The 13,942-nt window shown below is 48.4% G+C and overlaps 1 protein-coding gene across 2 annotated transcripts in view; it reads left to right on the top strand.

The window, feature by feature from the left end:
* The window catches only part of OVOL2 (ovo like zinc finger 2), a 28,747-nt gene extending 14,805 nt beyond the window's left edge, over positions 1-13,942 (top strand). For both annotated transcript variants that reach the window (XM_087445658.1, XM_004433722.3), the window contains one exon: positions 13,276-13,942. In XM_087445658.1, coding sequence (XP_087301784.1) covers positions 13,276-13,589 — 314 coding nt within the window. In that variant the 3' untranslated portion in view covers positions 13,590-13,942. The remainder of the gene's footprint in view (positions 1-13,275) is intronic.

The following is a 13,942-nucleotide window of genomic DNA, read 5'->3' as shown; positions in this document are numbered from 1 at the left end:
TCATGTGAAGCCACTCACAGTCTGCGTCCCATCTTCACATCCCATCCCATCCCGTCCCATTACCTCTCACCCCATTTCATCTCATCTAAACCCATCTCTTCCTAACCATTTGACTCCATCTTGGTTGCCTCCCACTCTGCCGACTGCCTCCTAGAATATACTGTATATCCTTCCCCTGATCCCTGAAGCCAGAGTTTAGGATTTCTCTTGGCATTCTGGTAGGAATGGGAAGATGTCCACTCTTCCCTTCAGCCCATCAGCCCCCACACAGGGCCCTTCTCAGAGCCTCTGTAGTCAGATTTCTTTTTTTTGTGTGTGAGGAAGACTGGCCCTGGGCTAACATCCATGCCCATCTTCCTCCACTTTATATGGGATGCCGCCACAGCATGGCTTGCCAAGTGGTGCGTCGGTGCGCGCCCGGGATCCAAACCGGCGAACCCCAGGTCGCCGCAGCGGAGCGTGTGCACTCAACCGCTTGCGCCACCTGGCCGGCCCCTCAGATTTCTTCTATAGCCGTTATCATGCTTTTTTGTTCTTAGAGTCCTGGCCATGATGCCTCCCTGGCCTGGGACGCATCCACCTTGGAGAGTGCGCTGGCATACAAAAAGGTTTCTTTTCTTTTTTCCTTTTTAAAAACTTTTTCTGAAGAGAATTTTTCATTTAAATGTAACATACATCCAGAAAAGCACACAAGTCATAACTGCGTAGTTCGATGAATTTAGAAATTCTTACAAAGTGAACACATCCATATAACTAGCACCCAGACCAAGAAGCAGAATATTTCCAGCCCCCAGAAGTCACTGCCCTCTGTTTTATGCCCCTCCCAGTCACTAACTCCTTCCCTCCACGAGGAACCGCCATCTCGACTTCTAACAGCATCAATTACTGTTGCCTGGTTTTGAACGTGATAGCAGTGGAATCCTGTAGGGTGTACTCTCTTGGTCTGGCTATAAGCCTTCTGTTTTTGTCCCTAGCACCAGTGAATGAGTAAAAGTCTGACCTGTGTGGCCAGGCTGGCACCTTAGGTTGGGGTGGAGACAACGCTTAGGGGGTGGTGCGATAGGGGAGGGTCCTGTGGGGTGGTGAGGGATCCTGTGGATCGTGGAGGGTCCTAAGGCTCATAGACCACTGACCCAAGGGGCTGGAGGAAATTGGGGACCACATATTCAGTCATTTGTCACTGGTTGTCCTGGAGAGTTTCTTGGCTTTTCCTCTCGATCTGAGGATGACAGTAAGGGCGTGACCTGTTTCTTCTCCTCCTTGCCTGGTGCTTTCCCCTGGCCTTTAAGACAGAGGGAAGGGGCTCAGGGAGCATTACTGGCTGTTGGTACCTTCAGTTGGAGTAAACACAGCTGCTGGAGCTGCCTCATCTGTGACTCAGTTAATTCTCCACTGACGGAGAGGAAATGTTAGGGACTGGCTGCTGCTTAGGGAAGAGTTGGCAAGTTGAGTCAATGGTGTAGTAGTTAAGAACTCTGATCTGAGTTAGCTGACTGTGTAAGCAGTTTATCTGGGAGATGATCCCAGGAGGCGTGGTGAGGGGTGGGGGGGGGAGATAGAGGGGGAAAGAGCCGGTAAGAGTGACTGAATGAGCAGTTTACCCCTGTGGGCAGCTGGGCTCAACCCCGCTGAGGTCCCCACTGAGGTCCCTCTGAAGAAACGTATAGAATGTACCCTAGAATTGCTCCAGGGGTGAGGAAGCTGGGGTATTGCTCTTTCAAATCCCATCTTTCCTTGCTCGGGGGTCCAGCCTGGGACCCTCAACTCCTAGGCACCCCCTTTCCCCCCCAGCCCCTTGTAGGCCTATCCTGTTTCCTAGGGAACATTTTCAGGCAGGAGATGCAGGAAGCCACTGGCCTTACAGGAACTCTCTGAGATGACCTGGTGGTGGGCTGAGGGGATTTGGGTGGGGGTTGACAGTGTCTGTCCCAGGGAGGAAGAACGGTTAGCAAGTGAGGGGGTGGCTCATTCAGAGAGTCACACAGCTTCCTCAGATGGCAGCAAGCTATGACTGGTCACTGTTCTTCATGCCGGGCCCACAGCATTTATTCTGTTCTCTTAACAACCCCAAGGAGTCGGTGCTGGTGTTTCCCCCATTTAACAGAGGAGGGCACCAGGCTCTGGGAGGCCAAACAACCCTAGGAGTTGGGAACCACGATTGGCCGGTCCTGAAGTTCATGATCTTCTATCTTCTATAGAAGGCCCTTTCTGTCCCCTTTACCTCCCAGTGCCTTCCTCGGGGTTCCCCCCGAGGCTGGGGCCTCACCAGCCTGCCCCACTTCGGTTTCTAGAAGCCTGCTTGCTCTGCAAGAAGGTGAGATAAAGGGAAACTCAGGCCTGGCACAGACTGTACACTCCAGCTGGGGTTTAGCAGGTTGCAGAGGAGCCTAAGCGTGTGTGTGCAGTGGTGCCAAGATGCTCTCTGCCCACAGAGTGAGCAAGAAAGGGGGTGGCCTGCAGACCCCCAGAGCCCTGGGCTCCTCCATCTCCTGCTTCTCACAGGTCAGACTTATAGTGACTCTTATAGGAGGGGCTGAAAATCACTGAAGTTGGTGAATAAAAATGCCTTCCACCTGACACTTCCCCAGAGGGCTTCACGCTCTCCCACGAGGGAGAGGCGCATACTCAGGAGGCATCCAGGAGTGGGAAGCCTGCAGCTGCACTGGCCACGTGCGCCTGCTGAGCCCCCGAGATGTGGCTGGTCTGATGGAGTCATGTTGTAAGTGTAAAACAGACACGGGGTTTTGAAGACTTAATGCAAAAAAAGAATAGAAAATATCTTAATTTTTAATGTTGATTTCATGTTGAAATGGTAATATTTTGAATATATTGGGTTAAACAAAATATATCATTAAAATTAATTTCACCTGTTTTTTTTTTTTTTTTTTTTTTAAGATTTTATTTATTCATTTTTTTTCCCCCCAAAGCCCCAGTAGATAGTTGCATGTCATAGGTTCACATCCTTCTAGTTGCTGTACGTGGGACTCGGCCTCGCGTTGGACGGAGAAGTGGTGCCTCGGGGCGCGCCCGGGATCCGAACCCGGGCCGCCAGCATCAGAGCGCGCGCACTTAACCGCTAAGCCACGGAGCCGGCCCTTACCTGTTTCTTTTTACTTATTTTAATGAGGCTACAAGACATTTTTAAATTACAAAATGGCTTGCATTTTCATTTCTGTTGGACAGCACTAAGATCATTGAATCTACAGATAACCATTTAAAATTTTTCTAATCATAATTTTGACTCTTTTTTTTTTTTTATAATTTTTATTTATTGATTGATTTTTCCCCCAAAGCCCGAGTAGATAGTTGTATGTCATAGCTGCACATCCTTCTAGTTGCTGCATGTGGGATGCGGCCTCAGCATGGCCGGAGAAGTGGTGCGTCGGTGCACGCCCGGGATCTGAACCCAGGCCGCCAGCAGCAGAGCTGGTGCACTTAACCACTAAGCCACGGAGCCGGCCCATAATTTTGACTCTTAAAGTGATCAACACGGGGGCCAGCCCCGTGGCTTAGCAGTTAAGCGTGCGCTCTCCGCTACTGGCGGCCCGGGTTCGGATCCCAGGTGCACACCGACCCACCACTTCTCCCGCCATGCTGAGGCCACGTCCCACATACAGCAACTAGCAGGGTGTGCAACTATGACATACAACTATCTACTGGGGTTTTGGGGGAAAAAAAAGGAGGATTGGCAATAGAGGTTAGCTCAGAGCCGGTCTTCCTCAGCAAAAAGAGGAGGATTAGCATGGATGTTAGCTCAGGGCTGATCTTCCTCACAAAAAAAAAAAAAAAGTGATCAACACGGGCCAGCCCTGTGGCCTGGTGGTTAAGGTCGGTGCACTCTGCTTCAGCAGCCCAGGGTTGGATCCCAGGCACGGACCTACACCACTCATCAGCGGCCAAGCTGTGGCGGTGACCCACATACAAAATAGAGGAAGACTGGCACAGATGTTAGCTCAGGGCCAATCTTCCTCACCAAAAAAAAAAAAGTGATCAACAGATAGAATTATGGAAATGTCTTGAGCCTGTTTTCCCTGCCCTGGTTTATTTTCTGATGGAGATGTGCCTCCAGGTATTCATGGACCAGAAAGAGGAGGCCAGGGCTTACTGACAGATTAGCTGGTAGCAAACTGAAGAAGGAGCCCCAGCTCTGGGGATGCTGCCAGGAGCCTCAGAAACAGGCCGGGCCTCCTGCTGTGCGAGCCCCCCCCCACCATCTCTTGAGCTCTGTACAAAAGGGCTAATAGGCAAAAAGAGCACAAATCTGGAATTCTCAGGCTTTTTTTTTAGTTCTTGTGAACATCTTCTCTGTCTCCAAAAAATCTCACTAGAATTCTACGAATTCAGTCTTGCCTTTGATCGAGACAGGAATGTTGGATTTTTGCTATTGACTATTACAAGTAAATGTTGTATTTAGACCAGAAGCAAAGATATGACACTGTTCACACAAATACAGAAGACCAGTTGAGTGAAGGTATGTTTGCTTACAGTCCGATTAGACCAGGCCATGACCAATTTAAAGACTTATCTGGGATCTCAGGACCCTTCCTCTGAGAATTGTAGCCACAGTATTGATGAGGTGGGCAAAGAGTGGGAGAGAGAATCGGGATTAACCCCCCCTCCCCCATATCTCCTCCTGTCCCTGCAACTACTGAGAGAACAGGGCGTCTAAGGAAAGACTCAAAACACAAAGGAACATCTTGGAAAAGATCCAGGGAAACCAGAGCCTGAAAATGTCTTACCTTAATATCCACGCACATGAAAGACAGGATTAAGATGTCTCCTTTGGATATGACTTCACCAAGAAAAGAGTAAATCAGAATGTGTGTTTGAGATGGGGAAAGAGAATGTTAGTGAAATAACATCTGATTCAAGATCGGAAGAGAGAAACTGGTGCAGAAAAAACTCCCTAACACTTTGTGAAAATACAGCAGCAAACGAGGGGCTATTTTCAACCCAAATTGTCTTAGGTCGGGTTCCCTAGAAGTAGATTCTGAGATGGCGATTCTTATAAAATGATTTACTGAGGGAGGGCTCTCAAGAGAAACCTGGGGGCCCCGCCCCGTGGCATAGCGGTTAAGCGCTCGTGCTCTGCTGTGGCGGCCGGGGGTTCGGATCCTGGGCATGCACCGACGCACTGCTTGTCAGGCCATGCTGTGGCGGCGTCCTGTATAAAGTAGAGGAAGATGGGCATAGATGTCAGCCCAGGGCCAGTCTTCCTCAGCAAAAAGAGGAGGATTGGCATGGATGTTAGCTCAGGGCTAATCTTCCTCACAGAAAAAAAAAAGAGAGAGAGAGAGAAACCTGGAAGGGAGGCGGGGAGCCTGACAGGGTAGAGGAAGGAGCTGAGAAGGGATGTGGTCTGAGCTGGAGTCTGGCCCCAGCCTGATCCCACAGGGGCTTTGGAGTGTGAATGGCACCACAGGCTTCTTCTGTCTACAGGCAAATGGGGGACATTTCTACGCCCATGTCAATCAGACATTGGCTGAGGGCTGCCTCTCCTGGGCAGGGAGGTCAATTGCCCGGTGCCTGTTCCTTGGAGATGGGGACAGCCAGGAGCTGTTAGCTGCCAACGCACATGACAGCTGGGGAATGAAGCTCTGGCCTAGAATACGGGACCCGGATGAGGGACCAACAGCATCCACCACACACATAATAGAGGGAATTGCTCTATTGAAGTGGAGTTGACTGGATCACCGAGGCCAACATGGGAGGTCATGGCTGTTGACCCAGCTCAGGTCAAAATAGAGAGGTGGGGCCACAAGCTTTAAAGAAACAAATGCATCTTCAGTTCACAGCCCGTGAAAAACATCATGGGCCTGTTTTTAGAGAATATTCTTTAGGATTTGTTTAAGTGTTTGGGTTGACCAGCTGGGATGCACCCTAAAAATGGCCATCCACGGAAGGAAATGATTTGCTTTTGATGAGGGGGGCTCTGTATTTTAGAGTAAAAAATAATAAGCAGCATTTGCATGAGCCGGACTCAACAGCACCGAGTGTCTGCACCCTCGCTAATCATGGGCCTGCAGCGCCAGCGGCACCCGGGAGCATGTTGGAAATGCAGAATCGCATTTATTGGGGGCTGCAGTCTGTCGGGTGTGGTCTGGGCATTGTTTACCCGTGTGATCAGATGTGCCAGGCTCATCAGACAAGTACGGCATTTATTGAAAGTATTTTATTTTTCTCATTTGTAAAATGACTCCTTATTCTGTAAAAGACTTTAAGCCAATGTAAAACCTATAGAGAAGAAAGTGTAAGCCACTATAAACAGCTGAAAAGGGCACACGCGTCTGTAGGTCCCCAGTCTTTGTGGGGAAGTGCCAGGGGTTATAACCCATATTGATTATAACTTTACGACTCTGACTAGAATAAAAGAGTCAGTTCAAGGTGCCTGCCAGTCCTGTGGAAGCTTCTGAGTTCCACAGAGAGAAACTGAGGAATTCAGATTCGTGGTCAGGGAAGTGGGGAGGGGGCACTGGCCAAAGCTGCAGTATCTGCCCCGCCCCCAGGACGCCCTCTGGCCCTCTGGCTTATCTTCCATCAGGGACACATTGAGAGGGACGAGAAGGCAAACAAATCCCATCTTGATTGAAGAAGAGGAAACAATGGTGTCTTTGTTTGGAGCCTAAAAGGAATGGTTGACTGGATTGGGAAAAATGCAGATTGGGAGAAGTTTGGAGAGGGAGAGGTGAGGGAAGAGAATAAAGGCACCTCCACCCTGTCAAGTTGATGCTGTCTTGCCTAGTTCTCTCATCAAACTGTCTCTCTTCTCTTTATTTTGACTTACTTTTTAGCTAAAAAAGTAATATGAAAGGGAAAAATGAAAGAAAGGAAAAGAAAGTGAGCCTCCCTCCCCATGCCAGGCCCCAGTTCCACTCCTGGAAGCCAACGACCATTTAAATTTTTTTTTCCCAAAAGTCTTTAATACACATTGCTTTTTTCACGTATTATGTATCTTGGAGATTGTTTCCTATTTGCACAGGTAGACACCCCTCACTTTCTAACATTTATTAGAGTATTTCTTAATATGAGATAATGACATAATTTCAAATAGGGAGGCATCATCATTTTCCTTTGCCTCAATTGATGACACTCATTTCTATTTTCAGGGTGTTTTTTCTTTTCTAAAAAATTTCATGGGGGGCCAGCTGGGCAGCGCAAGCAGTTAAGTGCGCACGCTCCACTTTGGTGGCCCGGGGTTCGCCGGCCAGATCCCGGGCACGCACCAACGCACTGCTTGTCAAGCCATGCAGAGGTGGTGTCCCATATAAAGTGGAGGAGGGTGGGCACGGATGTTAGCCCAGGGCCAATCTTCCTCAGTCAAAAAAAAAAGAGGAGGATTGGCAAATGTTAGCTCAGGGCTGGTCTTCCTCACCAAAAAAAAAAAAAAAAAAAAAGTCAGAGGCCAGCCTGGTGGCATAGCAGTTAAGTTCTTGCGCTCTGCTTCAGCAGCCCGGGGTTTGCCGGTTTGGATCCTGGGCCCTGACCTATGCACCGCTCATCAAGCCGTGCTCAGGCAGCATCCCACATAGAGCAACTAGAAGAATGTGCAACTATGACATACAACTATCTACTGGGGCTTTGGGGAGAAAAAAGGAAAAAAAAGAGGAAGATTGGCAACAGATGTTAGCTCAGGGCCAATCTTCCCCAAAAAATATATATATTAAAAAAAATTTCAGACATGAATATTCTTGTGTATCCTTTGCCTACCTGTGTGAGTCTTTCTGTAGATAATCCCCCTGAAGTGAGCCAGAGGGTAGACACATTACTATTTTTTATGGGCATTGCCACATTGCCTTCGGAGGAGGTTGCCCTAAATATCCACTCCCACAAGGAGGCCTGTAAAAAGCTTCTTGCTGAAGTTCATGTTTGGATAAAGTTCAATAAAGGAGCACTTAGCGACAGAAAGAAATGCAGGTAGAAAGCGCCAATAAAGAAGAATTTTCTTGGGGAGGTATGATATGAAGCTTGATTTGGGTAGTAGGAATAGAAAATTGAAAAGAACAAACCCTTTTTGATAACCCAACACCATACTTTTTGGACCAGGTGTCACAGGCTTAGGGCACAACGTTCAGAAGGTAGACAGTGAGGAGGTCTCTTCCGTCCTCTCTCCACCAGCCACTTAGTGATCACATTTGTAAAAATTATCCCTTTTTCATTGTGAAATAAATAATACATCCAAAAGCGCATACAAGTACAAAAAGTGTACATAGAGGCACAGTTTAAAGACAAAATAGTAAATACTCACGTTCCCACCAGCTAGCTTAGGAATGGAGCATCTCTGCGCTCTGTTGGGCTGGATTGAAGCTCTTGGAGCTGTATCCCACTGAGTACTCAGTATGTGTTGGGCCCTTTGCATGCGACGTCTCAGTTAATCCTCAGCAGCCTTACGTGGGGGTATGAATGTTATCCCCATTTTACAGATGAGGAACCTGAGGCGGGAGGGGTTCAGCAGTCTGACCATGAACTCAGTTAATGAGTGGCAGATGTGTGAAACCTGGGTTTTCAGTGGCCTTGGACTCTGTTATTGCGTCAGTGTCAGTAGGTTAATGATGTCTGTGCAGGGATGGTGTTTTTGGTTTCAGTATCCCACTCCACAGACGGACAACACTGGCCTTTGCCTGAGGCCCCAGTGTCGGGGAGGCCTTGGTATGAGTCTCCCTTGTCTAGGACCCCTCTCTGGCCACCTTCATCCCCCGAGTGCATGGGGGTTCAGGGACTCCAGGAGGGAGGGGCTTGTTTCCAAGCCCAAAAAGTCACCAAGAGGCTGCTGCGTGACCATGCTGCCTGCACTGATAGGTGAGGGATGAATGTGGTGTTTACAGAGCTAGGAGAGCAGGTTTGCAAAAGTCAGAATTGCCGTAACTAGGCTTTCAAGGCCTGCTGTCTGTCTCCTTTGCATCTGTGTCTGCGAGTCAGCCATCCTCCAAGTCAGGTTCAAGTCCCATCCCTCCCTGGGGGAAAAACACACGCCATTCTGTCCGTCGTCCATACGATGCAGGCTCTGAAATTCTAGCCTTGCTGTCCGGGCCTTGCTGGGTTCTCTGCCCATAGAAGATGCCCAGCTGACCTGCTGAATGAAGAGAGGAAGCAGAGGTGGCCCTGTGCACACTGGACTGGGTCCTGGCACCCTCGGCCCTCCCGGGGGCAGGGATCAGGCAAAGCAGCGCAGCCACTTGCAGATCATCTTTTCAGGTCACTTTTGGGGGAGGGGACCTCCCTGAGGAGGACTGGAAGCATCCACTTCCGGGTATCCAGGAGTTTGCTGCGTGCAGGTTAAATCCTGGTGTAAGTGCTGGTCTCCCCACAGGTGTAGTTTGGATGTTTTAAAAAACAGTGGCAGGCTGGGGCCGGCCTGGTGGCACAGCGGTTAAATGCACGCACTCTGCTGCGGCCGCCCGTGGTCCGCCAGTTCGGATCCCGGCGCGCACCGACGCACTGCTTGTCAAGCCATGCTGTGGCGGTGTCCCATATAAAGTGGAGGAAGACGGGCATGGATGTTAGCCCAGGGCCAGTCTTCCTCAGCAAAAAAAAGGAGGGTTGGCAGATGTTAGCACAGGGCTGATCTCCTCACAAAAAAAAATAAATAAATAATAAAAACAGTAGCAGGCTATTTCCATTAACTATTAAAAGGAGCAACAGGTCTCTGGGTGAATTTCTGTTTTGATGAGCCATGGGTTTGAAGTCAGGTGTGTTGCTTGATCTGCCGGAGGTGAGGGGAGCCAGCTGCTGCACGGGCCCAGGAGGCCTGGTAAAACACAAAGCCCTCCGTGGTGCACACAGAACACCTAAAGTGGGCATGTTCATTCATTTTGTAGGAAACTAGCCCCAAGATGTGACCTCTCTCCCCAGGCCAGTAGGGTTCATTCATTTATTCATTTCAAAATTATTTACTGAGTACTTATTATGTACCAAGTTCTGAGGATTATAGAGGAGTTTCTTAACTTTTGGCAGTTTTTCTAGAATGTGTGGAATGTAACATAGATCCACGTTCTGCTTGAGTAGGCTGGAGTAACATCTCCCCAAAACACTGACCCAGCACAATTTCTTCCCCCTGAGTGTTACAGGAGATGGTGTGTGCTCTGAATGTGGACTGGGAGAAAAAAATAAGAGCAACTTGATTTGTTCAGGCAGTTGGATGGGGGAGAGGGGAATTTTTTTTCCACTTTGACTTCCTTTATCTTCTGTGTACTTAAAAAAACTTCATGAACAGAGTGGCTCTCTCGGCCTCCCTCCGTGAGCCACCATTAAGGAACTGGGGACATTTAACCTTGAAGAGAAGACATGGCTGCTTTCAGAAACCCGGGGTGCCGTCCTTACTCTTAATTTGGCGTTGCTGTAGACCTCTGACTCTCAAAGAGGTCCTGGTATAAGCAGCCTCAGCATCACCTGGGAACTTGTTAGAAATGCAGAGTCTCAGCCCCGCCCCAGAACCAGAACTGCCAGGGGTGGGGCCAGAAATCTGCGTGTTTTTTTGTTTTTTTTTTTATAATTTTATTTATTTATTTACTTTTTCCCCCAAAGCCACAGTAGATAGTTGTATGTCATAGCTGCACATCCTTCTAGTTGCTGTATGTGGGACGCCGCCTCAGCGTGGCCGGAGAAGCAGCGCGACAGTGCGCACCCGGATCTGAACCCGGGCCGCCAGCAGCGGAGCGCGCGCACTTAACTGCTAAGCCACGGGGCCGGCCCCAGAAATCTGTGTTTTGACAAGCCCCCTTCACTGCTGCTTCTGCTTTTGATCAGCAGGTCTGGGGTGGGGCCTGAGACTCTGCATTTATGACAAGCTCCCAGTGATGCGATTTGACCGTTGGTCCATGGACCACTCCTTAGTGCCAGGTTGTACAGGGCAGCATGATGGGATGGGAGGGTGTGGGCTGGAGCGGTGCTTCCTCAATCTCTGGTTTTTGAAAGATGGGATTTGGGTACAGCTGTTAAGAAGGAATGAAACCGAGCTGTAAGAACCAGTCTGGAAAAATCCCCAGGAATATTGTTAAGCTCAGAGAGTAGATCTTGAAAATGTCTTTGGATAAGTTTGCTTCCATTAAAGCCAGGATAGTAAAATGATAGTAAATTCTATTTTTGTATAAATAAAATATTTAAACATTTTCAAATGTGAGTTTTAATAAACCTACTTTTCAATTTTTCAATATTTTTCAACAACTAGAACATTCTGGGGAAAGAAATAACCATTAAAAAAATACATGAAAATATCTACACAAGGGCACACATTTTTCCTTTCACCTCAACCTCCCATATGGCTCAACATGGCACTGTCAGTCCTGTTCTTATTTAAAATTTTGATAACTTGTTCATCGTGAATTTTTTTTTGGTATATATTTCCATTTTAAAAATATTGTTTTTCTTGATTGATGAGTTTTTGGCATACCCTTAAATTTTGTGCCTGAGGCTTTGGGGATTCCTCCAGGCTGTGGCCCTCCCAGCCTCTGGGCTCTGAGATGGTCTGACTATGATGGCAGCCCCCTCTCTGCTCCATGTACCCCCAACATGGCATTCACCCTCTCTTGGGCTTGCTTCCGTGCTTGCTTTATAGCCAGGATCCCCTCCTTTAGAGCTTAAGTTAGACCTTACTTACATCTCTTTATTGACATTCCGACCTCACACAGTCAAGGTGAGTTCTGATGGTGGAAATAGGAATGACTGTGCTTTGATAAGGCTGAGCTCCCTGGTATATATGGCATATATGACCTCTCCATCCAGAAGGCCAGCCCCACTACTATTAGCCCAGTTCTAAAGCCAGCTCGAGATCTAGTTTGGATGTGCTTTCGTAATGGTAACAGATGCCATCAATGTCTTGCCCACGCCCCCGGCCCCTGCCATTTCTGGGCACACCCGTCCACGTTGCACCTGCAGCCCTGCTTGAGGGTGTTCTTGCTGGAGCCCACTCTACCTACGAGAGGCGGGCCAGAAGTGCCGGGGAGGAAGAATCAGTGCCACCCAGGGGCGGCCTCACAGTGCTGCGGGAGCGAGTGGATAAAGACCCCAGCTCCCAAGCAGCAGGGTGACTCGGAGGTGAGTGTTCTACACTGCCCTCCACTGTGCCCAGTGGAATTGGACTCTGGTTGCCCACCACAGTGACTGACTGCTGACACCACCTCGTAGGGGCACCTTCCCATCCCTGTCTCACTTCTTCACTCCCCTACAGGGGCTTCCTGGGGTTGCCTCCCAAATAACTCCTTGTACTGGAATCTTTGTCGCAGGGCCTGTTTCCAGGAAAACCCAAACTAAAATAAAAACAAGGTTTACTTTGCCCACTATAAAATCAAAACATTAAGACATACAAGTGGGAAGAATAAAACTCCTCCTCCCAAAACCAGGTGGTGTTTTTGGCTGTTTTGCATCCATTTTTGTTATGTTTGTTCACATGGAGACTGTGAACCTTTGTGGACAATTTTGTCTCCTCCCTTAATCATTTTCCTCAATTTGAACCCTTGGTCATGATGATTTTTTTTTCCCTATTTCCCCCACCCTCAGCCCCTGGCAACCATTTCTCTACTCTGTGTCTGTGACCTTGACTTTTCCACATATAAGTGATCCCATGCAGTGTTTGTCTTTCTGTGTCTGATTTATTTCACTTAGCATAATGCCCTCGGGGTCCATCCATATTATTGCAAATGGCAGGATTTCCTTCTTTCTCATGGCTGAATAATATTCCATTGTCTATGTATACATATCACATCTTTTTTGTCCCTTCATTCGTTGATGGACACACGTTGTTTCCGTGTCTTGGCTATTGTGAATAATACTGCAATAAACATGGGGGTGCAGATATCTCTTTGGTATCCTGTTTTCATTTCCTTTGGATATACACCCAGAAGTGGGATTGCTGGATCATGTGGCAGTCCCATTTTTAATTTTTTGAGAAATCTCCATACTGGTTTCCATAGTGGCTGCACCAATTTACGTTTCCACCAACAGTGCACAAGGGTTCCTTTTTCTCCACATCCTCGCTGACGTTTGTTATGTCTTGTCTTTTTGATGACAGCCATTCTAACAGGTGTGAGGTGATAGCTCATTGCAGCTGTGACTTGCATTTTCCTGATGATTAGTGGTGTTGAGCACCTTTTCATGTACCTGTTGGCCATCAGCTCATCTTTGGAAAAATGTCTATTCAGTTCCTCTGCCCGTTTTTGGATCAGGTTGTTTGTTTTTTTGCTATGGTTGTGCATGATGATTTTTAATGGCTTCACAGTTGGGCGGCTCTGGTGTGGCCTCTGATGTGTCTGCCTCTGATGTGTCTGCCTCTCGCCCTTGCAGGCATTCGCCCCTACAAATGTGACGTCTGCAACAAGGCCTTCACCCAACGCTGCTCCTTGGAGTCCCACCTGAAGAAAATCCATGGAGTGCAGCAGCAGTACGCCTATAAGCAACGCCGGGACAAGCTGTACGTCTGCGAGGACTGCGGCTACACGGGCCCCACCCAGGAGGACCTGTACCTGCACGTGAACAGCGCCCACCCGGGCAGCGCGTTTCTCAAAAAGACATCCAAAAAATTGGCGGCCCTTTTGCAAAACAAGCTAACATCCACACTGCAGGGGAATGCCAACCTGAGCGAGGAGGAGGAGAAGTGAGGAGGGGGCGGGGAGAGACGCTAACGTTGCCACGTTTACACGGATTTTTGGTTTTGAGGGTCCCCCACCCCCCTGGCTCTTTCTAATTACAAGTGTTCAGTTCGTCTCTCTGATCTTTTGGAGCCTCAGTAGGGGAATCTGTTCCAACGTTGTCAATTATAACAGTGGCGTCAGGCCCCCCATAGCCGTGTCCTATTGAACACAGTCACAGGAAGGAAAGTTTGTGGATGGCCATGATTACCATGTGGGGTTTTTTTTTTTTTAGGATTTTCACACATGGAGACAGAGGTGTTCTTAGAGAGACTATCATTTTATGGTGCCTTGAAATAAAAGTACTTCCACTTGAAACGCTA

This window comes from Ceratotherium simum, chromosome 21, assembly GCF_057802395.1.
Source record: "Ceratotherium simum simum isolate JZ-2026a chromosome 21, ASM5780239v1, whole genome shotgun sequence".
NCBI classification, from domain to species: Eukaryota; Metazoa; Chordata; class Mammalia; order Perissodactyla; family Rhinocerotidae; genus Ceratotherium; species Ceratotherium simum.
This window is presented reverse-complemented; position numbering and strand designations above follow the sequence as displayed.